The 15,105-nt window shown below is 48.3% G+C and overlaps 1 protein-coding gene across 1 annotated transcript; it reads right to left on the bottom strand.

The window, feature by feature from the left end:
* Window positions 1-13: 13 nt before the first annotated feature.
* Window positions 14-8,585, bottom strand: LOC116795207 (ER degradation-enhancing alpha-mannosidase-like protein 2). Its single transcript, XM_032704696.1, has 11 exons — window positions 8,450-8,585; window positions 8,265-8,375; window positions 8,134-8,173; window positions 7,515-7,620; window positions 6,087-6,212; window positions 5,239-5,450; window positions 4,068-4,209; window positions 3,700-3,824; window positions 2,882-3,026; window positions 1,600-1,721; window positions 14-656 (listed from the first exon to the last, which is right to left on the bottom strand). Exons 1-11 carry the CDS (start codon window positions 8,566-8,568, stop codon window positions 171-173), a joined length of 1,734 nt encoding a protein of 577 aa, XP_032560587.1. The 5' UTR covers window positions 8,569-8,585; the 3' UTR covers window positions 14-170.
* Between the last annotated feature and the right edge of the window lie 6,520 nt (window positions 8,586-15,105).

Here is a 15,105-nt window from a genome sequence, read left to right as displayed (position 1 = left end):
ATCTGAGCCCTGGTTTATGAAGGAACAGTAGCAGAATTTAATGGGAAGCTGTTTCACTTCATAATACAATTCACATTGTGAGGTACAACACTTTCCATTATGAAACTATAAAAATAGATTCCCAGAGTCTGAAACAAGTTCAATAATTTACACTGAAGATGCAAAAGGGATCAGGTGTTATCTAGGAAGACCTGTCCCAGTACCGCAAGCTTGGAGTTAAAAGATTGACTGGGGCAACTCAGGAGGGAGTGTGAGCTCTTCTTAGATCTTCTCTTCTCTCCAGCTTTCTCTGCATCTTCGGGGTCTTTTGCACTCTCCCCTTCACCAGGCTCAGAGGGTCTTTTTAAAGTGAATTTCTTGGTTCTCTTCAGTGAGTAGAATTCCCGCATCAAGTCTTCTACCTCCCACTGCTCTTCCTTGCGCCTCCTGCAGCAGTGCAGGGCAGCAGGATCGATGGGATGAGCCTCTGTGTTGAAGATGTAGCCTCCAGCATTCAAGACACACTCCCCATATGGTGTAACCACCACGTCGAAGTCTGACCCATCGTTGTGGATGAAGTTGTCTGGGTCAAACAGCAGGTACAAGTATTTGATTGTTTCAGCCAAAAAGAAGGATTCCATGCGATTATCCAGCCTGTGATCCCTCAAGTCTTTGATCTACAAGGGAAGAAATAGAGTGGGTTACAGTTATATCAAATTCAGTTACGTTATGAACTCGGGGGGAAATAAAACCAGCTTGCAATTCATTTCAGTTAAAAGCCCAGTATGACATCAATTCACCCTATTTCTTATAACAGAATACTTTGGGTTGTAAGGGACATTAAAGACCATCTTATTCCACCCTCTGCCATGGGCAGGGACACCCCCCACTAGCCCAGGTTGCTCCAAGCCCTGTCCAGCCTGCCCTTGGACACTTGCAGGGATGGGGCAGCCACAGCTTCTCTGGGCAACCTGTGCCAGGGCCTCCCCACCCTCACAGGAAGGATTTCTTCCTAACATCTAAACTTGCCCTCTGTCAACTCAGTTTGGGCAAGGAGAAGAGCTTCCCATCATTTCCCCTACTAAAGAAAAAAAAAATCATAAGGCTTTTACCTACTTTCCAAATCACAAGACCTAATTCCCAATATATATTAAGATTGTAAAAGTATGTGGTGGTAGTTGACAGTATGTTTGAAATCCTCATTAAATCATGTTAGAGAAATCACTCCCTGTGTGTTTGATCACATTTTCAAGGCATAGTGGGAAAGCAGAATCCCACATGAACGTGGCAGGCAGGTTCCTACCCCTGAACCTTCCTGCTCAGGTGCTACACCTGGTAGGGATGCAGGAGAAGCTCCTGATGCTTTCCAGTGTTTTGGGCTCTGGTGCAACAGCCCACGACAGAATTTGGCCCACTGTTCACACTGTGAGGGAAGTTACTACCAGAAACACGCCCAGATCAACTTCCCAGAGAAATATAAGGGGCTTTTTTGAAAAAGAAGTCATGTTTCCACCAAAGTGACCACTTAACTCAATTGGAAAACACAATCAATGAGAACACCTTCTAAAAGCTGATTTTCAGCAGCCATTTAGCTGATTTAGCAGATGATTTAGCACTCACAGTTGCAAACCCACAGTCCACCTTGCTGATTTTCTCTATTGACTCCACGGCATCCCTTCCCAGTTCCAGGAGCGTGGGATCTCTTGTAGCACGGTACAGATACATGGCACTCTCAATCAGTTCTGCAAAGACACCCCAGACGTTTGCAAGTACCAAAGATTAGCAAACCACACACTCAGGGATGATGGCATACTCCTTAGCTAATTTAAAAATCCTTTAGGATGATCAGATAAATAACCTGGTTACTGAATTTCCTCTGGCTCCAAGCACGGATTTGCTTTTCCTGAGGATGTGCTACCAAGAAATTCCCTCTAACCAGCCTGGATCAGCTCAGGTAAGGGTGACTAATCCTCCCTCCCACATTCAGTGAGTGGGAGGGGGAGCAAGAGAGAAGAAGATTAAAACTCGGTTGTCAAAGGAAGAAAAAAAATTGCTTCTAGAAAGGATTAAAAATAAGAAATTCAATGCCCAAAATACAATTTTAAACAATACTGTAAGTCTCTTGAAATAGGGGTATCCAAAACATCATGAAAACAAGCACCGTGCAAACACTCTAAATAGGTAACATATGCACCATGCTGTGTTTACTTACTAAGATCTTTTTGGATGCCATAATTCATTTGAAAGTTAATGCTGATGAGTATTTTTGGTGGATTTGTCCAGTATGGATGTCACCTGAACACTCAGACCAAAAGGAAATTATTTATTCTCATGTACAAAGTTTTATGGACCTAATAATCAGATTTGATTTTCTTTTTTTTTTTTTTTGGTCAGAGTTGTAAAAAATCAGAAATTAAGATCATTTCATTGCAGTATCACAGACAACACAGGATCTCTCTTAGATCTTGAGCTTTACTAGTACAACCAGAATGAGTTTATTTCAGGAACTCAGCACAAGTACAGTGGTCTATTCAAACTCCCTTTCACTTCCTAAATGTAAAGGACACAAACAGTCCCTTTGACATGACTGAAACATCCCATGTCAGACAATCTAACACTTAAATATGTCAACTCCTACACTGTGAACCCAATTCATTACCAGGCCTCCTTTTTATGGTAACATTGTCTTCCTTCCTTTAAAGGCAGCCCTGTCTTTGTGAATGGTGGAAAACAAAACGTGCAGTTTTGACCCTGCAAACTCCTGGTGAAATCCATGCAGGAACTGAGTCAGAGCAAAACTGGGGGAGGAATTTGTGGAAGGCAGGTATTGCTAACATTTCATCTCACCACCACCACAGCAAAAGCAGGAGTCCATGGCCCTTTCAATTCCACTTCTGCTTACCAGGCCTGAGAGGATATCCCTCTCTCTTGTCCACTGTGTAGCCCTGGGGAATGTTGTAGAACTCAGGCAGCCCCCCAAACTGCTTCCAGACAGTGTAATAGTTGAGGAAGGTCCTCATGGCATTATCCACATCCCCAATTAGGCTCTGGGAGAGAACAATTAACAAAGCAACATGTGAGTGGAGAACAAACAGCAAAGGAATTGATGCAGTAACACTCCTATAGGCAAAGCAGTGACAGAAATGGACGTTTCAGCAGGTCTGAACGGTGGAAATAATACTTGGATATGATGCCTTAGGAATAGGTAAGACTGGAGAGTTACATGCTGCTTTCCTGCTGGATCACATTCCCACACCTGAAATACGAAGTCTCTTTGACTTTTTTTAAAGAAGATTGTGTTTCTTCAGTCAAATGTTTAATCAATCACAGCACTGAGAGGGGTAACAAAGTCTCAGTCCAAACACAAGGACTGATGAGAAAGCAAAGCACTCAGTGGGAAAGCATTCACACAAACAAAGCATTTCTGAGGTGATGGAAAAGAGGTGGGAATTTCTTTTTCCTTAAATTCACATCTGGATTATGAGACCACTGTCAGTGGAGTTTGCTACAACAAAACTGCCCTCCCATGATGCTGGATGGGAGACTTTTTTGTAAACTGTAGATAAAAATCAACATCTGCTCTTCCACAGGCACAGATTTCACCAGAGGTCCAACCAGACTTTTACACCTGCACAGATGAGGGTTATATTTCTAACTTTTATATTAAAGATTGACCCATGACAGATGAACAAAATCACCATGTGTTCTGACAGCTCTTACCTGCAGGCCTGGCCAATAGGCCTCCAGGGACTGAAACACAGGCATGGACACTGTTCCTTTGTACATCTGAACCCACAGGTACCAGTCATCAAACTTGGTGTAATTTTTGATAGCTTTGTTATATTCTATAAAGAAACACAGATGGGTAGGTAAGCCAACAAAAAACCAATCTTTTTTTTTAAGAATGAGAATCACTTTGGTGATTCTGTAATCACAGACTGCTCAAAAGTATCACAGCAAAGGCTTCAGGAACATTCTTGATTGTACCCTGTGAGATCCTTCATCCTCTCCTTCCACAGTGCCCGCTGCTTTTTACAGGTGCAGCCAAGCACTGCTGGGCCCCTGCACACAGAAAACCAAACACTCACCCAGAAACATGGACATCAGCTCCTTGTCCTGCAGGAGAATGGCTCCTTTCACCAGGTACTCAAAGTAGGAGTCCACTCCTGCCCCAATGCCAGCATCCTGGGCCACCCACTTGGCAGTGATCACATCAATGTGGTTCCCCACCTGCAAGAGGTGAAGGAGGAAGTTGAAGCGAAAATAAAGCATTTCTACTAATTTAGAAATAACAAATCCCCACAACACCCCCACACAAGAAACCCTTGACCTTTTTCCAGACCACTGGTTCCCAGTCCAACTAGCATTTTCTTCATTCAACATGGGTGTGTCTGGTCCCAATTCTGATCTTACAAAAGAGTAAAGAAGGATGAAGAGGTGCAAATACAGAGATGGAGGCCAAGAATATCAAAGGCACAAGAGCTGCCATGCTACTATTTAAATAGACCCTTCAGACCTGGGACTCTTCAGCCTATGAACAAACACAGCTGATGAATAAAATACACAGTCATGCCTTGCTTAACAAACATGAAAAAAAAAAAGCTATTCAGCTCCTTTCTTGAATGAGGATTAGGGGTATAAACCAAAAAGAAACAAATCCCAAAGCAAACAAAAGGACAAACAAAACTCTTCATCCAGGCTATGAATAAAACTGTCTCAATAAACACAGGGTATGAATAAATCTGTTTCACTTCACATCTGCAGCACCAAGTTTTCCACACAGCTAAAAAAGCAGCAATAGAACAGACCAGGAGACAGTGAACACCGAGGTAACACTTCCAGCTCTGGATATTCCTAAAACACCAAAGCTAAATAGGCTGGGAATATCTTGGTGCACTTGCCATGCTCTTATTCTCTTCCCTAGACCAGTGTCCCACCAGGCATCAGACAGACCTTTTATTTAATCTGCTACAGCTGCTGTCACAAAAGCTGCCCTGCCCAGCAGGAGGGATTTGTCTCCCAGCCACATCTGTTAGGGCAGAGAACAATGGGATAATATTGGGCTGCACTAGCAAAGCAGAGATGTGGATGCTGCAGGTGTTCAGGAACAATGTCAAACATGAGACTTCAGCCCAGTTATGGGCACTGTGGTTATTTATCCAACTCTTATCTCCTCTCTGTTTATGCTTTTTCACACTCAGCATTGCATCCACAAAACCACACAGAAAGCAGCACTTTCCAGGTCCATTCCCCACTCACCAGCCCAATGTCTGAGCGGTTTTTCCACAGGGCCTTCAAAGCCTTCCTGGCCACATCCTCAAACACTGGGTCACCAGTGAGGTGGCTTAAAGTGGCAAATTCCACTATAAATGTACCAATTCCAGCAGTACAGGTAACTGGGGTCTCCCCAGGGTTGACTCCATGCAGGAGGTTCACTGTGCCATAGGGCATTCCAGTTGGGGTCTGGAAAGCTGAAACACAGGATTTTTGGGTCACATGAGTGTTCAGTGTCATGTTTAACAGACTCTCAAGCCAACATGTGCTTCACAGCCCACTGCACACAGGCAAGGAGTGGGACTGGAGCGACTGCAGTGACTTTAGAGAACACAATGAGCAGCAGTGTGACCCTGGGAGGGGCAGTCCCAAGGTACACACAGTCCTGGGAAGGTACTGTGGATCTCTTCCACCTTGCCAGAGCAGCATCCCTACTTTTTTTCCAGCCAAGTGCCAACACTGAGGTTGTGATCCCTCCGTGGCAGCCCTGGGTGGACAGTGCTGTGCCATCAGGGAACACATCCCAGCTGCAGCCCACAGAGAGGAGATAAGGCTGCATCTCCTTGTCTTTACAAGCTGCTGTTTCACAGCCTTTATTTATTATTTATATCAAGTACATTTCCCCTCAGCAAGCCACAAACTGATGTGTTAAGCCCACACAACACTTGATATGCACATATACAACCGCATTTTCCCTGCAAACTAAACTTGCCTTGAGCTCAGGGAACACAGGGCTGGTTTATGAGCTGACACATCAAGTTGTACATGTTCACCAAAGCCAGCAGCCACCTCCTGACCCACAGCACAGTGACACAAAGCAGACAAGGGCTCACCTGGCAGCAGTTTACGAGCTGCTTCCTCTGCCATCCTCAGGAGAGGCCCCGAGCATGGCCAGCCCGCCTCGACCTCCACACCAGCCTTCCTGGAGAGCAGGTGGGCAGAGAGGAGCCCCCCCACCACTGCAAGGGCACAGGAGAACCCATTGAACAATGTGGAAGGAATGAAATCCAACACCAGTTATATTCCTCTTTATCAGAGGCACGGTTTTACAGGGAAGAGAAGTGAGGTGGCTCATCCTTCCCGGCCTCATTCGAACGCCACGGAAGAGTGGTTTGATTGTTCCTGCAAGTTTGTGGGTGGAGTGACAGCACAAGGGGTGATTGATGGCTTCAAAGTGACAGAGGGCAGGGTTAGATGGGATACTGGGAAGGAACTCTTTCTTCCCTGTGAGGGTGGGGAGGCCCTGGCACAGGTTGCCCAGAGAGCTGTGGCTGCCCCATCCCTGGAAGTGTCCAAGGCCAGGTTGGAACAACCCGGGCTAGTGGAAGGTGTCCCTGGCCCTTGGAAACAAGATGGTCTTTAGGTTCCCTTCTAACCCAAAACACTCTCAAGATTCTATGATATATTTCTTTAGAAGCATCAGATCCCAGTTGCCCTGCTACAGCTGCACTGCCCTGAGGACTATCAGGGTGTATATGACATTATACAACAGTGTAATGAACATGAACCTCTACGAGAGGAATTCTGAATCATTTCTTCCAGAAAGTTGAATACTATGTTTGTGTGAAGTTCTTAAACTCCTTGGAGAAAACTGCCCAGGCCAGAGACACAACTTCCTGCATGACTGACAGAGGCAGCTATATTTAGCTATTAGTTTTATATAGCTAACATAGCTATATTAGTTAATATTAGTTATTTCACAGGTTTGTCTATGGTAACAATAACAACCACAAACACAGAGAAATTATACTGCTGTAAAGTTGGCTCAGCAATATCTGACAGGAGAGACAACAAAAGCATAACTAACAGTTTTGTACCCTGACTGTTTTTAGTTGGATGGCACTGAAGCAGTCAGGAATTCAGTCAGGTACAAGACTCCAAAGGCCTTTGTGATTTTCAAGGAGAAAAGGTTAAAACTAGAAATTAAGAATCTCTATTCCAAAAGAGTGTGTGAAGGAAGACAGGGTATAATCTGTCCTGTTTCAGTGGAAAAGATGTTTATTCCAAGGCTCAAAACCTCACACCAGAATACTGAAACTGCCACGTCTACTTCTGTTTCTGTCAGGGCAGGAAGCTGAGAGGAATGTGCAAAAGCAAAAAGGAAGTGAATGTCTTTGGGATTTTTCTGCCTGTCCTGTTAGTCCTGTTAGTCTGCACCAAAAATTCCCTGTGACCACCACCTCACATTACCCTTGTGTGCAGATCAGAGGCTCGAACAGGAAGGAAACCCACCACAAACCCCCCAGGAAAACCCACCTCACCTCGAATGTTGGTTTCAAAGACAGATGCATTGACATCAATGTCGAAGTCCAGCCCTTCCTGCAGCACATTGACAACTCTCTGGAACTCAGAAACATTCCCCAAGATCTGCAGGGGAGCAGGAGAACAGGGAACAAAGCTTAGAGTTCATGGGAAAACAAATGGCAGTTCAGTGCCTGGGGCTGATCCTAGTTTTGTTTTGCTATTTTGTGAAATCATTAATTACAGATAGTACTAAAAAGGGGACTGACGGTTTCATTGTGTTTAAAATGCTTTCTTGACACATTTTAGGCCTTTATTCCAGAGTTAGGAGGCGTGAGGGACGGGGAGCTCTGGCCACCTGCTCCCCAGGGATGATGCCAAGTGAAACACAAAGCTCCAGGGTCAATGAATAGCTGACTTTCTGTCACTGCCACGTAAAAACCAGGTGTGCAGGCAGCTCTCAATGGCCTTGAGGGCACAGTGTGGGTGCTGCAGGTGTTCAGGAACAATGCCAAACACGAGACTCCAGCACAGTTACAAGCACTGTGGTTATTTCTCTAATTTTACCTCCTCTCTACTTATTCTTTTTTACACTTAGTGCTGCATCCACAAAACCACACGGGGCCGGCTCCTACTCACTAGCAGCGTGTCCAGGGCGTCGATGAGCGTGAGGGAGAAGCTGTGGAGGAGGAGAGAAGCGAGGTGAGACCCGGCGGGGGGGGTGGGGGAAGGACGCTCATCCCCATCCCCATCGCGGGGACACCTCTCACCTGCCCCAGGTGTCCTGCCCGTCGCAGGTCAGCGGCCGCAGCTCGTCGTAGGGGAAGGCGCTCTCCAGGTAGTGCTCGTAGGCGTGGTAGAACATGGCCTGCACCCTCTCCCTGCAGCACAGGCACATCGCGCTCAGCCCCGGCCCAACCCGGCCCGGCCCCCGCCCCGCCCGCCCCGCACTCACCGGTACGAAGCGACGTCCAGCCCGCGGGCGGCCGCGCCGGGGCCCGCCGGGAGCCGCAGCGCCCAGAGGCACAGCAGGGAGCCGAGGCAGCGCAGCACGGCCGCGCCGGGCCCCCGCATCGCCGGGGGAACCCCTCCTCTGGATCTCCTCTGGATCTGCTCTGGATCTCCTCTGGATCTCACCTGGATCTCACCTGGATCTCACCCGAGCGCTCCCCGCTCCCCCATCCCGCACCCGCCCCGCCCCTGGCCCCGCCCTGCCCGCCAGCCAATGGGAGCACGCTCCGTCTGTTCTGGCCCCGCCCCGCCTGTGCCGACAGCCAATGGGTGCGAGCTACGTCTCCCCTGGCCCCGCCCCCGCCGCGCCCGCCAGCCAATGGGAGCGCCGAGCGCTCGGCGCAGGCGCTGGCGGAAGCGCTCGGCGCGGCGCGGCTGCATCCGGGGCGGTGCGGGAGGAGCGGGGACGGAGCGGGGGCACCGGGGTGGTGTTGTTGGGGCTGTGCGGCTCCGGCTGCGGGAATTATCGCCGGGGTGGCCCGCAGAGAACAGGGAGGTTCCGGCGGTGCCTCCCCGGAGGCAGTAGCGCGCCTGCAGTAGGGCTGAGCCTCCCCGGGCGGGTGGGAAGCGGGCAGCGCTGGAGTGATGCTCTCACACTCAGAAATAAAGATATCGAGTGCTGTGAGGTTCGCACAGTAATGAGGTGTTGCCAGCGGAGGGCCCAGCTGCTCGGGAAGGGATTGCCCTGTTCTCCTTTTTACCTTTTTATTTTTGCTTTCAACCTAAGATCACTTCTAGAAGCATTGGCCCAGGTTGCCCAGAGAAGCTGTGGCTGCCCCATCCCTGGAAGTGTTCGAGGCCGAGTTGGACGGGGCTTGGAGCAACCTGGGCTAGTGGAAGATGTCCCTGCCCATGGCAGGGGGTGGAATAAGATGGGCTCTAAGGTCCCTCCCAACCTAAAGCACTCAGTGATTCTGCCATCAGCACTGTGGCTCACACCAGGAAAGATTCCCAAGCAGTGTGATCACACTGATTTTGGCACCCTGCTGTTCAACCAGGTTGAATTTTAACATCAGGATTGGCAGAGCTCTCCCTACACCTGCACCTTTAGACTTGCACTGATCCACAGTAAATCCTTCCTGTTCTCCCCATCCGTGCCCATGGGTGAGGAGGGGGGTGACCTGGGCAAGAAGAGCAGGAACAAGAGGAAAAGTGATAAACCAGCCCTTTGCCTGGCAAAGGTGCAGCATTTAGAAATCAAAACTAACCCACTTTGCTTGCAGGAGAGAAAGGGGCACAAATAACCCAACACTTTGTCTCCTTATGGGCATTTATAGACTCATGGAATGGTTTGGATCGGGAAAGACCCCAAAGATATCTAATTCCAACCACCCCCCCCCATGGGAAAGGATGTTTAGCATCAGGGAGGGCTGGCTGGTGATGTTCTGTAACAAAATAAACCCAGTTTCCCCTCGGCTCCCAGCCCGGGGCCATCCCACTAGGTGTCAGTGCACACCCGGATACCAGTGGCCCAAACGAAAAGCCACCAAGTAATTTAAACATATTGTTCATTTGCTGCAGCTGTAATTTGGGTTTCTGGGACCATTTATCATAAAACTGTCTACTTGCTTATTCCATGCCTCAAGGCTGCTGGAGTGTATCTCACTGTGTTCCTGGGAAAATCAAACTGCTGGAGCTGATTTCACTAAAAGCTGCCACAGCCCATTACTGGAATGCTTTTTGTTGAAGTTCATTTTCCAGACTTAAATTTAACAGTGTTCTAGAGCACTGCCTTTTGCCTTCTACTGGAGTGCTAATTTCCCTATCCAAGTCAGTTTTTCAATTCTAAAATTGACTGAAGCCTTTTTGAAACACGTACAGGGTGTGAGTTGCAAGAAAGGCAGGACAAGGCAGAGCTGTGTCCCTCCTGGCATCACAGGGAGAGCTGGGAAGGTGGGATTGCTCTGCCATCGAGGCCAGGGAGGAGAAGGACGCCAGGGGGGCTAATTGCACTAATTAAAAGACCAAAACAAGGAGTGAGCACGGGGTGGTGTAAGTGGGACTGAATCCAGGGATTGATGTGGAAGAGAGCAGTGGCTGGGAGAGTCAGCTGGGTCAAACTAAGCTGGTTGGGTAAAACTTGGAAAAACTGCTTTTGGTGCAGTGCTCATCACCCTCCTCACCCTTTCTGAGAGCACTTTATTCATCCTGGGATGGGTTTGGAGGGCACATGGTGCTGTGTCCTCCCAGGCAACTCCTGACACAGGTGGATCACAAGCCGAGCTGGAACAAAGTGACTGTTGTGGTCACCACAAACCCCACCACAGAGGGGCTGAGAAAACTCTGGAGAGCTGAGTGGGAGCCAGGGGGGAGAGCACTGTGGTCAGGGTGTCAGACAGATGCTGCACAGCCCCTGAGTGTTGGAGAGACAGCAGCTTCCACATGGTGGTGTGGAAATCACCTGTGTGCCTGTTAATAAATAGAGCTGGTGGGATGGAAATTGTCTGGGGGAAAGGGTGGTTTTCACTGTGGCTTATACCAGAGGATATTAATGTGGTGTGCACAGAATATCATACAAGTTACACAGGCTTTGCTGCAATAAATCAAAGGAGATGCAGGGGAGTGGTTCTTCCAAATGGACAGAGCACACAGTTGCTAGAATATTTAGGCCACAGCAGAGTTAAGTGCTTCTTCAGATGCCTCACTCCAGCTTGTCAGGCTCTCTGTCTTCATGAAAAGGCCACTGGCAAAATAATAGGAAGTTTGGGTTGGATGTGGGAGAGGCTGTAATTATAGGGGTATTTAACACTTTGGTTTATGGCATCTTTAGGCTCAGGACATCTTTAGTACCTGCTATTACAGTAAGTGGTGCTGTTGCCCTGCTTGCAACTTTGATGCCCATTAAGATGGAAACTGTATGTAAATCAGGATTTCTCATTAATATTCATAATTCATGGTGGGATGTAGATGTTTGTTTAAACGGGAGGTTTATGACCACTGAAAACTGTTGCTAAGGTGGTTCTCTTGAAATAATTTTCCTTTGCAGCCGAACATCAATTCTTAATTTTAGTAGCACACGTAGCAGGATGGAAATGATGATTGATTTTTCTCCAAGTGCTGTGGGCTGCTTTAGTTGAGATTTCACTATAAAGGACTAGACATTTCCAATTGCTTTTTATAAGTTCAGAATTGATTTTATTTGTTTAGCACCTGACTAACATAATAAAAGAGAAAAATACTGCTGGGTAGAAGGCATAGAAAAGTGATGAGCTGCCTGGTTTCTGACCTTTTTAGAGGTGATGTGTTTTTAAGCCACGCAGCAATTTATAAAAGCAAGAGCTGGACTCTCAGGTGGGACTGGTGAGGTGTCCCAGTGCTGCACAGCCCTGCTCTCCCAGGCAGGGAGAAGGAACAGAGCAGGTCCCACTGGGGCTGCACTCAGAGAGCAGAAACAACAGCAAAAGATGAGGAGGGGAGAGCTGCTGTGGCATCACGTCACCACACAGCTTTCCCAGCTTCAGCTGGTTCTCTTTAAACCTCTTTGTGATTTTTCTGTCACTAACTAAATTAATTAACTGACATAGTTACAACAGCTGTAGGTAGGCAACAACCAGAGTCTCCTGTTCCAAACAGGTTTCTTCCAACAAGGGCCGTGCACAAACCTTTGCACTGTGTTCACAAAGAATTGTGGCTCTGTGTAGAGTTTGAATATTTTATGCAAGTTTGGTTTGCTGTGCGATTTTGACAAGTGAGAAAACAAAACTAAAACCTAGTTACCATCCCTGTGCCTTGGTTTCCACTGTGGGGATTTTTGGCACCCCTGTTACATGACATTGTTCAAGTCCAAAACTGCCACGCCTGTGTGAATGAGGTTTACTGTTCTTTATCCAAGCTGGGATAAAGGATTTCCCATGAGGATTGTGGCTTTGATATTTTTTTACCAGGCAGATTTGGAGGTGTTCAGAGGAGTGGTGTCTGTAGAACACAGACAGGCAAACAGGGGACAGGCAGCATTTCCCTGTGACACAAATCCACCACGTCCCCACGGCCAAGGAGCAGGAGAGAGGTGTGGGTCTGTCTGCTAGAGAGTCAGGGGTGTCTGCACAGGGACTGACTTCTCCATTGTTTATTTTTCTTGGTGGGCTTGCAAAGAAAAAAAAAAAAAAGGGGACTAGAAGGGTTCTTCAGCTTTACACAGGGTGGGAAAGGGGTGAGAAGTGTGGTTAGTAGCTCCAGCTCAGCCGGGATTTGGACTCCGAAGTTCAAAATACTTCTGTGTCTGGGAGAATCCCTCACCTTCCACATACACGTGGTGAATGAGAAGCAGTGAGAAAACCCTGCTGTGGCTCTCTGGAAATACAGAGAAGTGGCAGAGATGTTTTATTCCCTAGTTTATGACCATGTAAAACAAATTCACTGAAACTTGTCCGTGAAAAAGAATCTCCTGCTGTTGGGTAAAGGTCAGGGCACAGGTGAGGTTGTTTCCCATAGCAGGAGACAAGGACTGTGTGGCTCCACACTGGTAACTGCTGCCAAAGGCATGTGGGTCTGGGGGGAAGTGGGTTTGGAGCTGCTGGGGAGATTTCTTTGCTATTTGGGAAAAGGGAATTTTGTCCTGAGGTTTTTAGGAGGGACAGTGGAGGAAGGGGGACACCACCAACAGCCATTCTGGGACAGTCTGAGCTCTGGGACAGTCTGAGCTCAGGCACAGGAGCCTGAGTGGCAGAGGCTGACACTGTTCTTGGGTGTGGTGTGAACTACACAGAGATGCACCAGAGCACATCTGGAGGAGTCACTTCTCCAGCATTCACCTCCTTTTTGCCTTTTTATTTTTGCTTTCAACCTAAGATCACTTCCAGAAGCATTGGCACAGGTTGCCCATAGAAGCTGTGGCTGCCCCATCCCTGGAAGTGTCCAAGGCCAGGTTGGAGGGGGTTTGGAGCAACCTGGGCTAGTGGAAGATGTCCCTGCCCATGGCAGGGGGTGGAATGAAATGGGCTTTAATGTCCCTTCCAACCCAAACCATTCTAGGGTTGTATGATTATCGCTGCTACACAAAGTGTGTCTTATATATGACAACATTAAGGCATCTGGGTGACAACTCTGATGGCTGCTTCTGTCCCCAGACTTCCTTTGTGACAGAGGTAAACATTAAGCCCCTCCCTGGTGGTGCTGTTTCAACCTGCTTGGGGCAATAATCTGGCAAACCCCGAAAGACATTGTTCTCTGTGAAAATTACTTTGATATTTGACAACTGCCAATTTAGTGACGTAGAAATGACCATGAAAACAGCACAGTTGACCTCTGCAAACAGTCATCAATGGAAGTGACTGTTGTTGCTTGGGAAGGGGATGGTTTGGAGTAGGAAGGCAGAGCAGAGGGAACCCCCAGCCCAGGTTTCAGTGACATCTCCCATGCAGTTGCCTGCTCAGCAGGGCTGGCTCACAGGAGCTCTGCACAGGAGCCAGAGCCAACCAAAGAGCTCTGGTGCCTTCTCCTGGCAGGGTTTGGGTGAGACCCACGTGCTGGCCACACCTCGCTCCTCCCTGCAAGAGTTGTGATGGTCTGGGCAATGAAATCCAAACACAGCTCAGGCTCTGTGACCTTGCTGTCTGTCCTTCAGGGATCCATCACCTGGCTGTGAGAGAATTCCCAGCTGGGGTTTCTGGAATAAACACCTGGCATTTTTATCCGTGCTGTTGGCACTCGATGCCTTCAAAACTTAACGTCCTCCATTCTATACTCCCACACTGAGTAACCCCCTCCTGATAAGGTCCTGGCCTCCCTTCCTGGGGATCTACATAATGGCATTTTCAGTGTCTCATCCATGTTTGATGAGGAGGATTCCAGCAGCAAGCTGATTTCCTTAAAAGCTCCACTCTGCAGGTGAGGAGGTGGCTCCTGACCCTGTCCTTCCTGACACTCATTCCCACAGAGCCATTTTCCCCTCCCTCAGCATGGAAAGAGGTGGGGGGGACCTCCTTTCTCTCCTCTCCACATCCCACTTATGAGGCTCCTGCTGGGACTGTGATGGCCTGATGGTTATGGGTCTTGCAGTGGGACCCCCACCTTGACCCCAAGCTGAACCAGCACACTGAGGTCTCCCTCCACAGATTCACCCACCAAGCCATGTCCACTCCACTGTCCCTGCCCCAGACAGGGATGGGAGAGGGATATGGACAGGATGGGTTTCCTTAGTGCTTCTGGTCCTGCTCACATTGCACCTCTTGGCTTTTCTGTGCAACCCCATAAGCTCAGGAGTTGCAATGTGCTTATAAACAAGCAGAGATCCTTGGAGACACACAGATTCAAGGATTGGGCTTTTAAGGAAGAAAGCAACCCAGTGCCCAGAACTTGCTCAGAGATCTGCAGTAAGGCAGGGCTGTGGCTGTCTGCTCTCCTAGGCTTGGTGTGACACATCCCCCTTCCCAGCACCCTGTGGCATCTGGGTCCTTCTTCCACATCCATGGGCTGTCACCTGAAGGACTCCTCTAAGACCTCAGCTATGCAGCAACCAGCAGGACCACGGGGACATTTTGATGTCCCCTTTCTTTTCCTGACAAAACTGTGGACAAGGACAGCTTTCTGTGGGGACAACCAACCCCAAAGTGGCCACTTCTGGGGCAGCCTGGACAGAGATTCCAGACACAGAACAAGGTG

Source organism: Chiroxiphia lanceolata, chromosome 17, assembly GCF_009829145.1.
Source record: "Chiroxiphia lanceolata isolate bChiLan1 chromosome 17, bChiLan1.pri, whole genome shotgun sequence".
NCBI lineage: Eukaryota > Metazoa > Chordata > Aves > Passeriformes > Pipridae > Chiroxiphia > Chiroxiphia lanceolata.
Note: the sequence above shows the minus strand (reverse complement) of the source record. Positions and strands in the feature narration are given on the sequence as shown.